Raw genomic sequence first — 16516 nt, 5'->3', positions numbered from 1 at the left:
CAATGACTTCAAGAAATAATTCCTGAATGGTTTTGCCTGCTACATAAGTTCTGTTATACTCACAGACATGATTCAAACAGTTTAAGAAACTTCAGAGTGTTTTCTATCCAAATCTACTAATAATATGCATATCTTATATTCTTGGCATGAGTAGCAGGAAGTTGAAATTGGGCACACTATTTATCCAAAAGTGAAAATGCTGCCCCTTATCCCAGAGGTTAAAGGTAAAAAAGAATTATATGTCCATCAATCCCTGGGCAAGAGATGCGTACAGACACTGAGCAAACAAATTACAGTGCAAGGTTTTACAAAGATGCAACATGGTCATAGAAGTAAACAAATTTAAATATTGTTTTATTAGTTTACAGATGTTTTAATACCTGAACACGCAGTGCCATGTCTCATCTAGGCAAACATATTGAACAGTAGAATACGAGGTAGCTACTTTTCAACATCTCAAGGAGGGAACTCCCATTTTTCACTCTACATTTTCCATTTTCGGTGGAACACCACACAGGAATGTCCTCTATTTAGTCAAACAGTTGAGAATATTTTTTTTTTTTTTGGCGTAACAAAAGGAGTGGCATGATGGCACAAACAGACTGGTACCCAGGCTACAAAAAGGCCCTTTAAAAAGATGGAACTAGAGAATAAAGTGCAGTTGATGGACGATTGTCAAACAGAACAGGCTCTTTCAAGTTCATAAGGCACAGAAACGGAAAAAAAAATACTTAAACCGCAAATTTTCTGTTTTTAAAACGTTTTGCTATACCGTGCCCTTATGAACACGACCCAGGTAGGATCAGCTTGACTACTGGACAGAGGAGGTGCCTTCATTCGTGCGGGTGTCATCCATCACTGCTGACACATTGCTAAGGTGACTTTCCGTTTCCTGGATCAGTTGTCTCAGCTGACAGGAGGAACAGACGAGACAGGGTTGGGTGGGGGGGGGTCAATTTAAATTGCAGGCAGTCAATTCAGGAAGTGATTTGAATTTTCAGTTTAACCTTCCAAACCCTGAAGAACACCATTCACTGGAACAGTATCAGTTCAATGTAACATTCATGGCTAGAGACTAAACATGTTTTGACTACTATGGTGGAAATAGATGACGGGTGTCAACGTGCAGGGTAAAAAAATAAAAAGAATAATTCTTACCTCACTTAAACGTTCTCCTAATGGTGCTACACTAAAGTCGAGGGTCGATGCTTTCACCATTTGGCCAGTGCTGAAAATATAACTAGGGGGAAGGAAGAAATAATCGTATCCATTCATGAGATAAATCTATGTACGGAAGGTAAAAACAACAACAAAAAGGTAACCGTTTACTACTTACCAGTACATCTGGTCTTTCTGGAGGAGAAAGAGGTTGCGCAGAGCAGACAGGTGCTCTGGTGTTGAGTAGAGAATTACACCCACGAGACAGAGACAGCCGGCGCATTGGAGAGTGTTGTACACACTGTACATGAGGGGGAAAAGAGTACACAAAACATTAAGAACACGACTCTTTCCATTACATAAGACTGACCAGGTGACTCCAGGTGAAAGCTATGATCCCTTACTGATGTCACCTGTCAAATCCACTTCAGTGTAGATAAAGGGGAGGAGACGGAGGGTTATAGAATGATTTTTAAGCCTTGAGAGAATTGAGACGTGTCTGTGTGTCATTCAGAACGTCAACGGGATATATAGTAGGTGCCAGGGCGCACCGGTTTGTGTCAAGAACTGCAACGCTGCTGTGTTTAAAAAAATATTTTTTTACGCTAAACAGTTTCCTGTGTGTATCAAGAATGGTCCACCATCCAAAGGACATCCAGCCAACTTGACAACAGTGGGGAAGCATTGGAGTCAACAAGGACCAGCATCCCTGTGGAACGCTTTAGACACCTTGTAGAGTCCACGCCCCGACGAATTGAGTCTGTTCTGAGGAGGCGCAAGTCAATATTAGGAAGATGTTCTCAGTTGTATAACTAGTAAAAATGTAAAATAAAAGGCACATTGATCATACCATGCACTGAACAGACCATCCAGGCTCCACTCACATTCACTATTGATGATCACATCTTGGGTTACCTCTGAAAAGAGATGACATCATTACACAGCTTTATTCCATGTGCATCCCATCCCTTATGTGTATTGCCTCTGCCAAGAGGTCAGGTCCTTAACGGTGGAACAGTATTCCTTCTGTCCCTCTCTGGGCTCAGGAACCCTCTGCACACATCAACAACTGACCCCACTACGAAGCATTTTTTATTTTTACCTTTATTTAACTAGGCAAGTCAGTTAAGAACAAATTCTTATTTTCAATGACGCAGAGGAACAGTGGGTTAAACTGCCTGTTCAGTGGCAGAACGACAGATTTGTACCTTGTCAGCTCGGGGGTTTGAACTTGCAACCTTCCGGTTACTAGTCCAACACTCTAACCACTAGGCTACGCTGCCGCCCCTCCACTCTAACCACTAGGCTACGCTGCCGCCCCTCCACTCTAACCACTAGGCTACGCTGCCTCCCCTCCACTCTAACCACTAGGCTACGCCTGCCCCTCCATTAACCACTAGGCTACCCTGCCGGAGGAAACCACTAGGCTACCCTGGCCCCTCTCTAACCACTAGGCTACCCTGCCGCCCCTCCACTTAACCACATTATACTTGTTTACTTAGAAATTGCCCCTCCACTCTTAACCACTAAGGCTACCCTGCAAGTTTTCCACTCTTAACCAAAGAGGACCCTGGCCCCTCCACTCTTAACCACTAGGCTACGCTGCCGCCCATCCACTCTTAACCACTAGGCTACGCTGGCCCTCCACTCTTAACCACTGCAGGACCCTGCCGCCCCTCCACTCTTAACCACTAGGCTACTGCCGCCCCTCCACTCTTAAAATCTGATTAGTGATTTTTACCCCTAGGCTACCCTTTTTTAAATCTAACCACTAGGCTACGCTGCCGCCCCTCCACTCTAACCACTAGGCTACCCTGCCGCCCCTCCACTCTAACCACTAGGCTACGCTGCCGCCCCGCATCCATCATCGCTCCACAAAACAATGCGGGGGAAACAGCTACTTCAAGGTCTCAGAGCAATTGACATCACCGATTGAATTGGCCATTGAGAGGCTTTGAAGCCACCGGTGGGACATATTGGCTCAGTAGGAGCGATCCTCCATAGAAAATGAATGGAATTCTACAGTATTTCAATTAAGTGTTTGAAGGACAAAATGACATGTATTTAAGTATTTTTTGCAGAGATTTTTTTTTGTCCCCGCGGTACAGACGGCTATTGGTCCGCTAATACAGGACTAGTAAAGGACCATTAAATTACTTTCATTTAAAAAATTACATTTTAAAAATCACTAATCAGATTTTTCTGGGGGTGCTGCAGTACTACCCTCATCACCCCAACTTCCTGCAGCTGTTTCTATCCACCGAATGTTCTAACGTTGCTATGGGCACAGCCAAACAATGGAAGTGATGGATTCCACTTCCTCTTTATTTCCTATGGAAAACTTGCCACAGTACATTATTTAAAGGAGTCAATTTCTAAGTAAACAAGTATAATGTATTAATATCATTCAAGTTAGCTAACGATATTCCATCCCAAAGGTGTTCGATGGGGTTGAGGTCAGGCCTCTGTGCAGGCCTGTCGTCTAGAATGTCGTTGTATGCTGTAGTGTTGAGATTTCCCGTCACTGGAACTAAGGGGCCTGAACAATAAAAAAACAGCCCCAGACCATTATTACATTGGGACAGGTAGCGTTCTCCTGGCACCCGCCAAACCCAAATTCGTCTGTCGGATTGCCAGATGGTGAAGCGTGATTCATCCCTCCAGAGTCCAATGGCGGTGAGCTTTACACCACTCCAGCCCGATGCTTGGCGTTGCACATGGTGATCTTAGGCTTGTGTGCGGCTGCTCGGCCATGGAAACCCATTTTATGAAACGTCCCGACGAAACAGTTCTTGTGCTGACGTTACTTCCAGAGGCAGTTTGGAACTTGGTAGTGAGTGTTGCAACCGAGGACAGACGATGGAGATCGCGTGGCGGTGTGCTCGATATTATACACCTGTCATCAACGGGTGTGGCTGAAATAGCCTAATCCACGCAATTGAAAGAGTGTCCACATACCGCTGTATATATAGTGTAGGTTGTGATATGGCTTTATTTATTTATTTTTGGCTTCCCCTACACACTGACTACTGGTTGTGTCAGAGCTAATAGGCCTAAGTTTATAGACAAGAAAATCATTATACTGTTCTGCCTGCGACTATGGAACCCTGACCTGTTCACCGAACGTGCTACCTTGTCCCAGACCTGCTGTTTTCAACTCTCTAGAGACAGCAGTAGAGATACTCTGAATGATCAGCTTTGAAAAGCCAACTGACATTTACTCCTGAGGTGCTGACTTGTTGCACCCTCGACAACTACTGTGATTATTATTATTTGACCCTGCTGGTCATTTATGAACATTTGAACATCTTGGCCATGTTCTGTTATAATCTCTGACCCGGCACAGCCAGAAGAGGACTGTCATAGAAAAGAATCAAGCCATGGGGGTCGAAGGAATTGGCCGTAGAGTTACGTTACAGGATTGTGTGAAGGCACACATCTGGGGAAGGGTAGCAAAACATTTCTGAAGCATTGAAAGGCCAAGAACACAGTGGCCTCCATCTTTATTAAATGGAAGAAGATTGGAACCACCAAGACTGAGCTGGCCGCTCAGCCAAACTGAGCAATCGGGGGGGGGGGGGGGGTCAGGGAGGTGACCAAGAACACGATGGTCACGCTGACAGAGCTCCAGAGGTCCTCTGTGGAGATGGGAGAACCTTCCAGAAGGACAACCATCTCTGCAGCACTCCACCAATCAGGGCTTTATGGTAGATTGGCCAGACGGCCACTTGGAGTTTTGCCAAAATGCACCTAAAGGATTCCCAGACCATGAGAAACAAGATTCTCTGGTCTGATGAAACCAAGATTTTACTCTTTGGCCTGAATGCCAAGCGTCACGTCTGGAGGAAACCTGGCACCATCCCTATGGTGAAGCATGGTGGTGGCACCATCATGCTGTGGGGATGTTTTTCAGTGGCAGGGACTGGGAGACTAGTCAGGATCGAGGGAAAGATGAACAGAGCACAGTACAGAGAGATCCTTGATAAAAGGTCCTGAGCGCTGTGGAGCAGGTTAAGACTTGACAAAGGTTCACCTTACAACAGGACAATGACCTTAAGCACACAGCCAAGACAACACAGGAGTGGCTTCAAGTTTCTGAATGTCCTTGAGTGGCCCAGCCAGAGCCCTGACTTGAACATGATCAAACATCTCTGGAGAAACCTGAAAATAGTTGTGCAGCGACGCTCCCCATCCAACCTGACAGAACTTGAAAGGATCTGCAGAGAATAATGGGAGAAACTCCCCAAATACAGGTGTGCCAAGCTTGTAGCATCATACCCAAGAAGACTCAAGGCTGTAATCACTGCTAAAGGTGCTTCAAAGTACTGAGTAAAGGGTCTGAATAATTATGCAAATGGTATATTAGTTTTGTCATTATCTTTATCTTGGCCAGGTCGCAATTGTAAATGAAAACGTGTTCTCAACTTGCCTACCTGGTTAAATAAAGGTGAAATAAAACAAATAAATTATGGGATATTGTGTGTAGATTGATGAGGAAAAAAATGTAACGTAACAAAAATGTGGAAAAAGTGGAAAGGGTCTTGAATACTTTCCAAATGCATTGTATTCTCGACAGTTTAGAAGGTCCAGAAAGGTACATTAGCAGGCCACTCATGATTTATTTAGTCAGGATGTAGCCCAGTGTTATGATAGGCCTATTGGAAAATATGGGCTTCTCCTTTCGAACTCTCTCGCCTGAAGTAAGTGTCCAACAAGCTTTTGTAGTCTTGCTTTTCCTGGGCCTCTACATTTAACATTTTAAAAGGAATAAACGTTGCAACGTGTAGGTTCAGGTGCGTAATTTCACAACAGATCAAAAGACAGACAGGCTGGAGATGTTGCCTGTAGCCTATGTGAGAAGCGTACGCATTATAGCCCATAATTCACAGTCCCTGGGTAGCAGCTCGGAAATATACCCTAGTTTCAGTTTTTTTTTTAAGGGACAACAAATGTATCCTACCCTAGGCTACAACAACACAATGTAATGACGAATGGGATTGTTGTCAAGTGAGTACAAGACGCTGGACTCAGTGAATAGCCTAAGTGATTTGAATAATCTCTCAAAAGCATGGCGTTTTTGAATGCATATTAATTTCGAAATAAAGACATGTAGCCCGCCTGATTGAGCAACCATTTGGATCCGTTTTATGGGCCTTTCTACTGCAGTTTAGCCAACAGGGTTCTGGCATATTAGCAGGCCAGTAATCATAGTGGATTTATTTTCAGGATGTATCCGTTAACAGACATGTTAATGTAGGGTTTTCTAGTGGCTCCATATGAATTATGATCCATAGTTTCCGCGTTTGGCTTCCGTGTTTTAAAAGCATTCGATATTATTATTTTTTTCCACCGGTGAAGAAGTGCCAAGATGGAGGTGGCTTCAACACAGCGCCCTCTATTCGTCATCTAGTGTATATATAAATTCATTGGTCACGATTTCTTGTTAGAAAAAAATAATATTGAGCACCTAATTAGCTAGTTAGATCCAATGAAGTAACTTACCAAGACAAATGAGAGAGTTGACCGATGTTGCTTCTCCACAGATCCCTCGGGAATCAGCCCACACGGTGTTGCATCGTCCACAATGAAAAGTCACTGGATTCTCGACGACGGCTTGGTTCACTGACTCATTCTCCAGTTTTTGGTCATCTGTGTCGCAGGACTGAAATGACTCAAAATCATACATTTAAAAAAAATATTATATTCTTTCAAAATGCTACGTTGTTCAACTTCAGTGATAACCTCTTGTGTTACTTTCAAGTGTCTTCTGTGATAGTTTCCCCCCACGTGGTTTTATCGCCATCTAGCGGAGAACCATGGCGCCAAATAGTAATCATTTTTAATTGGTCGAAAGGTACTTCCGTATACATCTGCCAGCCAATCAAATGGCCTATACTCCAGTTTTTTGAAACTTGCATATGTTGACCATAAGGCGCGACAAAATACATAGTTGATTGATTCATTGAACGTGTTTGTGACACTGGCAAGCACATTGCTTTGCTTTTCGCGAAAACAAGAATAAAAATGGACTTGGATTCCATGAAGTATGCCGAATTGCGCAATCTTGCAAAGGAGGTTGGTCTCAAATCCTCCAAACTGAAGGTAAATCGCAAAAATGTATAGTGTTATTTCATTGGGTTGTTCGTTTGTGTTGTGAGTGGTTAGTTACAATAGCTAGTTAACGTCAACCAACTAGCTATTATCCATCTCGTTTGTTATGCAGTGTACCTTGCTAACTGTTCAATCCGTAACTACTACACAGGCTGATAAGCTCCTGAAGGCGCTCAGGGAGTATTTCCAACAACAAACGCAGGAAGATGTTGCAGTGGACGTAAGTTCTGGCTTTTAATTTCCCTCCCACTTCTGCTCAAATGATAACGCTTCAACATGATCTCCTATGTATATTTGGATATATATATATATATTTTAAACTCGCTTTGTTTCTTTATGTCTGCAGATCTGTTTTGCATTGTAATTCTAATTATAGCTAGTAATAACAGATGGTGGTCGTGTTTTTAGCAGGGAGGTGAGACTGGTGTTGATGCACAGGAAAACACGGTTAACAGCAACTCAACTCAGGATGAAAACAATTCAGCACTGGTTGATGAGCTGTCACCAAAACCTCCAGCTCAGGAGTTTGTAACCAAACGTCGTGGTCGAGGGCAACCGACAATGAGGAAGAAGCCTGAAGATGAGGAGGCAGAATGTGAACCTGCCAAAGCGCCACTCACCCCAGCTGAGGTATGTAAAAATGTATCCCTCTTGTAAGTCGCTTTGGATAAGCGCTTCTGTTAAATGACTAAAATGTAAGAGGTGTGAGAAGTGTTTCTTACACTGAAATAATGCTGTGCATGTATCTCTGACAACCAAAACATGCATTTTTGCTTTATATTTTTATTGATGAATAGCAAGCTAAATGTTTTCAATATAGGTGACTGATTCAATCATTGGCAAAGGGAGTTCGAAGAGAAGGAGAGTGTCTGCTGCTAAGGATTCTGGGGTGCCTGAACCTGAACACAAAGTTGCAGCAGTGATGTTCGGTTAGTCTGGAGGGCTCTAAAGGCCATGATGATTTGTGTAGACACATTTGCTTTGTTGTTGTTGCCAGAAGTCTAATGCGGGGTGTGTCTCTGGCCTATTGTTCATGAAATAGGTGACTACGACGTGAACATCACCTCTGGTTATAATATTCTATGATTGGTCTTGTTCTCATATTGCTTTTCACAGGAGAGGGACAGAAGGTGGTGAAGCCAGTAGGAAAGATCCCTCGCTACGAGGGGCTCCTGAAGAGGACTAAGTCGATGTTGAAGCCTACTACACCAAGTTAGTGTCGTCCCAATCATATTTGCTGTAGCTACTCGAACTTAATAACATGCTCAAACTCTCTGTTCTGTTATGGAGAGAGAAGAAGAAAAATATATACTGATAACCACTTTCTATTGTAGACTTCAGAAAGCTCCACGAGGCGCATTTCAAAAAGATGGAGTCAATTGATTCATACGTGGACAGGAAGACCAAGAAAATGGATTTGTTCAGGAATTCAGTGAATGAATTGAAGGTAATGAATTGTATATAGTGTTATCATTGGGATCTGGCCACTGTGTGGTTTTCCTTAAATAATAAGCCCAGGCAACATTGTTTTCTTGTAGTCATCAATTTATACATTTTTGCAAATAGTTAACTATATACACATTTTATTCTTCAGACTCTTTTGACACCAACTGAAGGAAAAACTCAAACAGAAAGTAGACTTTTTGGTTTCCATAGTTGTTAAAAGTGAAATTACTACCACCAATTAAACATGTTTCCAAATGTAAAACCAGATGGCTATTTTGAGCAGGATGATTCCCAAATCCAATGTGTTGCTTGGTGTGGTCAATGTATTGTTGTTTCTGCAGAGCTCAACCTCGAGCCGCGTCTCCCTGTTCAGCCCTGCATCCCAGAAACCAGTTACAGACAGACGCAGACTTACCCAGGTTTCAGCCAGCAAACCAGCTACTGACCAACGTAGAATCTCGGCCAGAAAAACCCCCCAAAAGGACACTGTTGTCCCATTCAGACCCACAGTCTTGTCCACACGCCGGATCAACGTTCGGTGAGACACTCAAACATTATTTTGTCTTGAGTATTCCTAAGCTTAAGCTTCTAGGTGTCTGTTGATTTACCACTTCTGATAGAACATTCACATTAAACAAGATGTGCTGCCATGAGTTGCTAACTGGCTTCGTTCAGGTGACCACTACGTATTGGCATTTCTTGGGACAGATTTAGTTACTACTGAATGCTATAGCCAGTTTGTGGAATGGAACCTGTCAAGGGGTGGCAGGTCGCCTAGTGGTTAGAGTGTGGGGGGGGCAGGTAGCCTAGTGGTTAGAGTGTGGGGGGGGGGGGCAGGTAGCCTAGTGGTTAGAGTGTGGGGGGGGCAGGTAGCCTAGTGGTTAGAGTGTGGGGGGGGCAGGTAGCCTAGTGGTTAGAGTGTGGGGGGGGGGCAGGTAGCCTAGTGGTTAGAGTGTGGGGGGGGGGGCAGGTAGCCTAGTGGTTAGAGTGTGTGGGGGGGGGCAGGTAGCCTAGTGGTTAGAGTGTGGGGGGGGGGCAGGTAGCCTAGTGGTTAGAGTGTGGGGGGGGGGGGCAGGTAGCCTAGTGGTTAGAGTGTGGGGGGGGGGGCAGGTAGCCTAGTGGTTAGAGTGTGGGGGGGGGGCAGGTAGCCTAGTGGTTAGAGTGTGGGGGGGGGCAGGTAGCCTAGTGGTTAGAGTGTGGGGGGGGGGGGCAGGTAGCCTAGTGGTTAGAGTGTGGGGGGGGGGGGGGCAGGTAGCCTAGTGGTTAGAGTGTGGGGGGGGGCAGGTAGCCTAGTGGTTAGAGTGTGGGGGGGGCAGGTAGCCTAGTGGTTAGAGTGTGGGGGGGGGGGCAGGTAGCCTAGTGGTTAGAGTGTGGGGGGGGGGCAGGTAGCCTAGTGGTTAGAGTGTGGGAGGGGGGCAGGTAGCCGAGTGGTTAGAGTGTGGGGGGGGGCAGGTAGCCTAGTGGTTAGAGTGTGGGGGGGGGGGGCAGGTAGCCTAGTGGTTAGAGTGGGGGGGGGGCAGGTAGCCTAGTGGTTAGAGTGTGGGGGGGGGGGGCAGGTAGCCTAGTGGTTAGAGTGTGGGGGGGGGGGGGGGGGCAGGTAGCCTAGTGGTTAGAGTGTGGGGGGGGGGCAGGTAGCCTAGTGGTTAGAGTGTGGGGGGGGCAGGTAGCCTAGTGGTTAGAGTGTGGGGGGGGGCAGGTAGCCTAGTGGTTAGAGTGTGGGGGGGGCAGGTAGCCTAGTGGTTAGAGTGTGGGGGGGGGCAGGTAGCCTAGTGGTTAGAGTGTGGGGGGGGGCAGGTAGCCTAGTGGTTAGAGTGTGGGGGGGGGGGGCAGGTAGCCTAGTGGTTAGAGTGTGGGGGGGGGGGGGGGGGGCAGGTAGCCTAGTGGTTAGAGTGTGGGGGGGGGGGGGGCAGGTAGCCTAGTGGTTAGAGTGGGGGGGGGCAGGTAGCCTAGTGGTTAGAGTGTGGGGGGGGGGGGGCAGGTAGCCTAGTGGTTAGAGTGTGGGGGGTGAGGCAGGTAGCCGAGTGGTTAGAACATTGGGCCAGTAACCAAAAGGTTACTAGATCGAATCCCTGACCTAACAAGGTAAAAATCTGTCGTTCTGCCCCTGAACAAGGCAGTTAACCCACTGTTCCCCTGAACAAGGCAGTTAACCCACTGTTCCCCTGAACAAGCAGTTAACCTACTGTTCCCCTGAACAAGCAGTTAACCCACTGTTCCCCTGAACAAGGCAGTTAACCCACTGTTCCCCTGAACAAGGCAGTTAACCCACTGTTCCCCTGAACAAGGCAGTTAACCCACTGTTCCCCTGAACAAGGCAGTTAACCCACTGTTCCCCTGAACAAGCAGTTAACCCACTGTTCCCCTGAGCAAGGCAGTTAACCCACTGTTCCCCTGAGCAAGGCAGTTAACCCACTGTTCCCCTGAGCAAGGCAGTTAACCCACTGTTCCCCTGAACAAGGCAGTTAACCCACTGTTCCCCTGAACAAGGCAGTTAACCCACTGTTCCCCTGAACAAGGCAGTTAACCCACTGTTCCGAGACCGTCATTGGAAATAAGATGTATTTTTTCTTAACTGACTTGCCTGGTTAAATAAATAGTCAGTCCAACGGTTGATTTGTGTACAGGTTCTCTCAAGCTACTCAGGATAATGAGCACAAGAAGACTATGGTGAAGACGCCAGCACGTATGGCACCCCGCGTGGACCTCCTCACTCCTGGGAAAGAGACTACATTTAGAGGGAAATCTGAAGTCAACAAGACCTTTGTTTTTTCCAGCGCTAAGACACCAGGTAACCTACACTGAACAAAAATATAAACACAACATGGAAAGTGTTGGTCCCGTGTTTCAAAAGCTCATCTCTCACGTTTTTTTACATCCCTGTTAGTGAGCATTTCTCCTTTGCCAAGAGGATCCATCCACCTGACAGGTGTGGCATATCAAGAAGCTGATTAAACAGCATGACAATTACACGGGTGCACCTTGTGCTGGCGAACATTTAAAGGCCATTCTAAAATTAGCAGTTTTGTCACACAACACAATGCCACAGATGTCTCAAGTTGAGGGAGTGTGCAATTGCCAACCAATTGGCTTGCTGTCTGCAGGAATGTCCACCAGAGCTGTTGCCAGAGAATTGAATGTTCATTTCTCTACCATAAGCCACCCCCATTGTTTTAGAGAATTTGGCAGTTTGTATAGGGGGAAAAAAATCAACGCAGACCATGTGTAATCATGCTAGCCTATGACCTTCACATCCGGCTTCTTCACCTGCTGGGTCGTCTGAGACCAGCCACCCGGACAGCTGATAAAACTGAGGAGTACTTCTGTCTGTAATAAAGTCCTTTTGTGGGGAAAAACTCATTCTGATTGGCTGGAGCTGGCTTCCCAGGCCCACCCATGGCTTCCCAGGCCCACCCATGGCTGTGCTTCTGCCAAGTCATGTGAAATCTATAGATTGGAGCCTTATTTATTTAAATTGACTGATTTCCTTATAGGATGGAAAAAATAACTCAGTAAAATCTTGACATTGTTGTATGTTGCATTTTATAGTTTTGTTCAATATACATCCTGCTAAATCTAAATCTAATTTAAGTAGTCTTGTTATTTTCCGTGCATGAATGGATCCCTTACTGGCTTCTGTTTTGGTTTATTTTATTCAGCGTTTGTGTTTAATGCGAACACCAGTGTTCTTTCTAACTGTCCCGAAACCAACAAGAAGGCCAACTTTGATCTGAAGGCCAGTCTCTCTAAGACTCTCACCTATAAGCCTCATAAGGGTAAGAGATATATGTCAGCATTCAGATTCTGACTGTATACCAGTGCATTTCAGCACAAACCTGGTTGTCTGTAGGCTAACAAAAACGTTTATTTTACTGGTCATCGTTTCTGGTCTGCCTGTACATAGGAAAGCTGAAGCCATTCATGGTGGCCCAAGAGAACACGGTGGACCAGACCGTTCCCTCCCACCAGAAGAACTACAAACAGCATTCGGTTCAGACAAGGTCAGTATCCGGAAACAACTGGTTAAAAGTAGAGGGGGAATTGTATTGAATTCCTTTCTCAATTCACCTTTCCTTGATTCCTCTAAACATATTGGAGAGGTATGTCAGAGAAGGGACTTTCTCCATCCACAAGATGGTGCTGACAGACATAAAGGCTCTGCTGCTAGCTCCTAAGCAACTTTACAGTATTTTGAGGGTTTTTTCTATGTTATTTCTTACATTATTACCCTAGAACCTTTTTGTTATTGCATACAACCGGAAATAACTTTTGGATATCAGAGCGGCAGTAACTCACCAATATTATGACCAGAAATACGACTTTCACGAATTGGATCCTTTGTCCGTACCCCCCTTGGCAATTTAACTTATCTCAGAGGCTGCTCCATGACACCTCCGACGGAGAAGAGGTATTCGCAGTGGACTTTTAGTCCGACCCAGGAGGCGTGCACATCATCTACCACTTCCGAGTATATTACTCGCTGATGTTCAGTCCCTGTTCAATAAAGTAGACGAGCTCAGGGCGAGGATCTCCTTCCAGAGAGCCATCAGGGACTGTAACATACTCTGTTTATCAGAATTATGGCTCTCCGGATATACTGTCCCCGGTGCATACAGCCAGCTGGGTTCTCAGTACATCGGGCAGACAGAAATAAAGAACTCTCCGGGAAGACGGGTGGGGGTGTATGTTTCATGATTAACTGCTCATGGTGTGATTGTGATAACGCACAGAAACTCAAGTCCTTTTGTTCACCCAACCTAGAATACCTCACAATCAAATGCCAACCGTATTACCTCCTGAGAGAATTCTCTTTGGTTATAGTCACAGCCATGTATATTCCCCCTCAAGCCGAATACCACGACGGCCCTCAAGGAACTACGCTGGATTTCGTGTGCAAACTGGACACCACACATCCCGAGGCCACATTTATTGTATCTGAGGAGTTTATATATTTATACCCTTCGTTTACTTTTTAGATGTGTGTGTATTGTTGTGCATTTTTACATACTACTGCACTGTTGGAGCTAGAAACACAAGCATTACGCTACATCACAATAACATATGCGGGGGTGGAAATTACACCATTTAAAATGTAACCTTTATTTATCTAGGCAAGTCAGTTAACATCTACAGGATTGGTGGGCCCACCTTGCGACGTTTGAGCTAAAAGTAGGCTAATGCGATTAGCATGAGGTCGTAAGTAACAACAACAACAAAAAATCCCTGGACATAGACCTATCTGATATTGGCAGAAAGCTTAAATCCTTGCTATTAATTCTTGCTGTTCTTGCTATTGTTTGAGGAGATTGCACAGTTGTGAACTTGAAGTTATTAATAAACCAATTAGGCAGTCTTGGCACACAATTTTGAACAGAAATGCAATGGTTCATTTGATCAATCTAAAACGTTGCACATATACTGCTGCCATCTAGTGGCCAAAATCTAAATTGTGCCTGGGCTGGAATAATACGTGATGGCCTTTGTCTTGCATTTAAAAAGACGATGGTACAAAGAAACACATTTTTTTTGGTATTGTCTTTTACCATATCTAATGTTATATTCTCCTACATTAATTTCACGTTTCCACAAACTTCAAAGTGTTTCCTTTCAAATGGTATCAATAATATGCATATCCTTGCTTCAGGTCCTGAGCTACAGGCAGTTAGATTTGGGGGTTGTCATTTTAGGAGAAATGTAAAAAAAAAAAAAGGGGGGGGGGTCTTTAATGCTTAAGTTATTGTACAGAACAAAACGTAGTTCAGAACAAATTCTTATTTACATTGACTGCCTAGGAACAGTGGGTTAACTGCCTATCCATCATTGTAAATAGGTGTATGTGACCAATAAAATTTGATTTGAAAAGGAGATGAGGAATCAAGGAAAAGCTAATTGAGAGAGCCTCCTGTTTTGAAACTTGTTTTCTCTCAGAACGATTGGCTGTATAACCTGTTATGTTGATTTCCATGTTGCTTTTATTCTAGGGAGGAAAGGAGGACAAAACAGTCTGAAGACAGGAAGCAGAAGAAAGAGAAGGTGCTTGGAGCCAGACGAGGCCTCGTCTTGACCTGATTATTCCACACTTACTTTTGCTCTTGTGAAGTTTAAACTCTTGTCATTTCAGACCCGCTGATTGATTCCTATTTCACTTGACCCTTTTCCTCAACTTTGACTTTCAGTTCCAACCTGTTTTTGATTGTTTCGATTTTTAGATTCACTTATAACAACGTTTAATAAATGTTTTTATTAACTTTAGTATGGTGTACAAATAATGTTTCATATTTGGTATAACTGTGTCGTTTTGTAGACATTTACATTACATTTTGAGTCATTCACGCTTCGAACACGCCGACGGTGTCCTTGGTTACAAGCCCCCTGTGCAAAATGATACGCAGCAGCATCTGATTATGTATGCAACAAAAAGGTTAACGTTCTCCTTCTGCTACCATTTCTGTCGAGCCGTCTACAGCATACAGTTTGACAATTTGACAAATCCAACGTACGCACCACACCGAACTCACTTCACCGCCATGCTGCAAGGCAAACCCGGTGTTTTCATTGGAAATGTATGTAATTCCGGTGTACCAAAATGCCAATGCCGGCTGTTGGTGTGATCAAAGCGTATGCAGATGGTCTTATCCAGAGCAACTTATAACTTATTCCCCTCTGTGCTGGCTCCTCCCCCTATGGGAATCAAACCCACAACCCTGACGTTGTAAGCGCCATGCTATACAACTGAGCCACACGGGACCTTAGTCCTAAATATTTTGTACAGTTTGGTCATATTCGTTATTCATGTGAATTGTATTTTTTTTTTTTTTTTACCATTTTGAACTTAGCTGATGTAAAGGCAATGTAAAATACCAGTAGTAAAAAAAACATTTCCCAAAGTAACATTCCTTGTTTTTATTGAGGACTTGGATGGATGATGCTTGTATACCTCGTTTGCAGACTCCTGTGTGTGCACGGTCGTTAGATGGCTGTGAAATCAATCTCCAGTTGAAAGGGACCCATCAGCCTTATCACTCAAAGTGATTCCAATGGTGTTGACTTAAGAACAGAAAATAAGGCATTAGAATCGAGTTAGCATTAGAATCGAGTTAGCATTAGAATCTAGTTAGCATTAGAATCGTTTGGTCTGTTTACTTGCTTGCATGCTTATCAATACGCATATTTGAAACAGAATTTTAGTTAGCATAACATGTCGTGATACAATGTAGTATCGTAAGAAAATCCATCGATACCTTGTCGAACCAGAGGGGATTTTGATCATCTTGTATCCTACCGTGACTAGAGTAAGCATTTTTTTTTTTGAGAATGGAATTTGTAAAAGAGTAATCAGATGTTCGTCTTGGACCCAAACAGTTCTGGAGCATATTAGCTTTCACAAGATCACACAGTGATATTGGAAATGAGTCAAGCAAGTAGTTTGCGTTGTCCCAGATATGTTTTGTGCTGTCGTGGAAACCTATTTGGCGTTGGCATGACGGCACAAACAGACTGGTAGCCAGGTTCATATGTACTTTGTGCTGTCGTGGAAACCTATTTTGGCGTTGGCAGACTGGTAGCCAGGTTAATATGTACTTTGTGCTGTCGTGGAAACCTATTTGGCGTTGGCAGACTGGTATTGTATATCTAATAAGGTGAAAGAAGTATCATACAAACTCATTCATAGAATCTACCCTGTAAACACATTTTATACAGATTCTAAATAAATAAATACAAATGTGCATTTTGTGGTTGTGACCCAGAGACTCTTGACCATTTATTTTGGGACTGTTCTTATGTCATAAAATATTGGAGTGAG

The 16516-nt window shown here is 44.3% G+C and overlaps 2 protein-coding genes across 3 annotated transcripts; one reads left to right on the top strand and one right to left on the bottom strand.

The window, feature by feature from the left end:
• Positions 1-324: 324 nt before the first annotated feature.
• oip5 (opa interacting protein 5) lies at positions 325-6844 on the bottom strand. Its single transcript, XM_064953121.1, has 5 exons — positions 6661-6844; positions 2009-2075; positions 1337-1459; positions 1159-1240; positions 325-910 (listed from the first exon to the last, which is right to left on the bottom strand). The coding sequence occupies exons 1-5, from the start codon at positions 6842-6844 to the stop codon at positions 812-814; spliced, it is 555 nt and encodes a 184-aa protein (XP_064809193.1). The 3' UTR covers positions 325-811.
• Positions 6845-6955: 111 nt separating this feature from the next.
• On the top strand, positions 6956-14964 carry nusap1 (nucleolar and spindle associated protein 1). 2 transcript variants are annotated; one of them, XM_064953120.1, is made up of 11 exons: positions 6956-7260; positions 7421-7489; positions 7681-7899; positions 8090-8198; positions 8386-8481; positions 8604-8716; positions 9057-9253; positions 11340-11503; positions 12372-12488; positions 12617-12713; positions 14694-14964. In XM_064953120.1, the coding sequence occupies exons 1-11, from the start codon at positions 7183-7185 to the stop codon at positions 14779-14781; spliced, it is 1347 nt and encodes a 448-aa protein (XP_064809192.1). In that variant the 5' UTR covers positions 6956-7182; the 3' UTR covers positions 14782-14964. The 2 variants fall into 2 exon arrangements, with proteins under 2 accessions (XP_064809192.1, XP_064809191.1); XM_064953119.1 differs by having other exon boundaries at positions 7678-7899.
• The last annotated feature ends 1552 nt before the right edge of the window (positions 14965-16516 follow it).

The sequence above is a fragment of the Oncorhynchus masou genome, chromosome 32 (genome assembly GCF_036934945.1).
Source record: "Oncorhynchus masou masou isolate Uvic2021 chromosome 32, UVic_Omas_1.1, whole genome shotgun sequence".
Classification (NCBI taxonomy): Eukaryota; Metazoa; Chordata; class Actinopteri; order Salmoniformes; family Salmonidae; genus Oncorhynchus; species Oncorhynchus masou.
The sequence above is the reverse complement of the archived record's forward strand: the minus strand, read 5'-3'. Positions and strand labels throughout refer to the sequence as shown.

Bases quoted from the DNA above. Each gene is read 5' to 3' on its own strand.
- oip5 (XM_064953121.1), bottom strand. From the start codon at position 6,844: ATGTATGATTTTGAGTCATTTCAGTCCTGCGACACAGATGACCAAAAA. The intron at 1,460-2,008 runs GTATGATCAATG...CCTCATGTACAG, and splicing joins GATGGTCTGTTCAGTGCATG to TGTGTACAACACTCTCCAAT. The intron at 1,241-1,336 runs GTAAGTAGTAAA...CCTTCCCCCTAG, and splicing joins CAGAAAGACCAGATGTACTG to TTATATTTTCAGCACTGGCC.
- nusap1 (XM_064953119.1), top strand. From the start codon at position 7,183: ATGGACTTGGATTCCATGAAGTATGCCGAATTGCGCAATCTTGCAAAG. The intron at 7,490-7,677 runs GTAAGTTCTGGC...TCGTGTTTTTAG, and splicing joins AGGAAGATGTTGCAGTGGAC to CAGGGAGGTGAGACTGGTGT. The intron at 8,199-8,385 runs GTTAGTCTGGAG...TGCTTTTCACAG, and splicing joins AGTTGCAGCAGTGATGTTCG to GAGAGGGACAGAAGGTGGTG.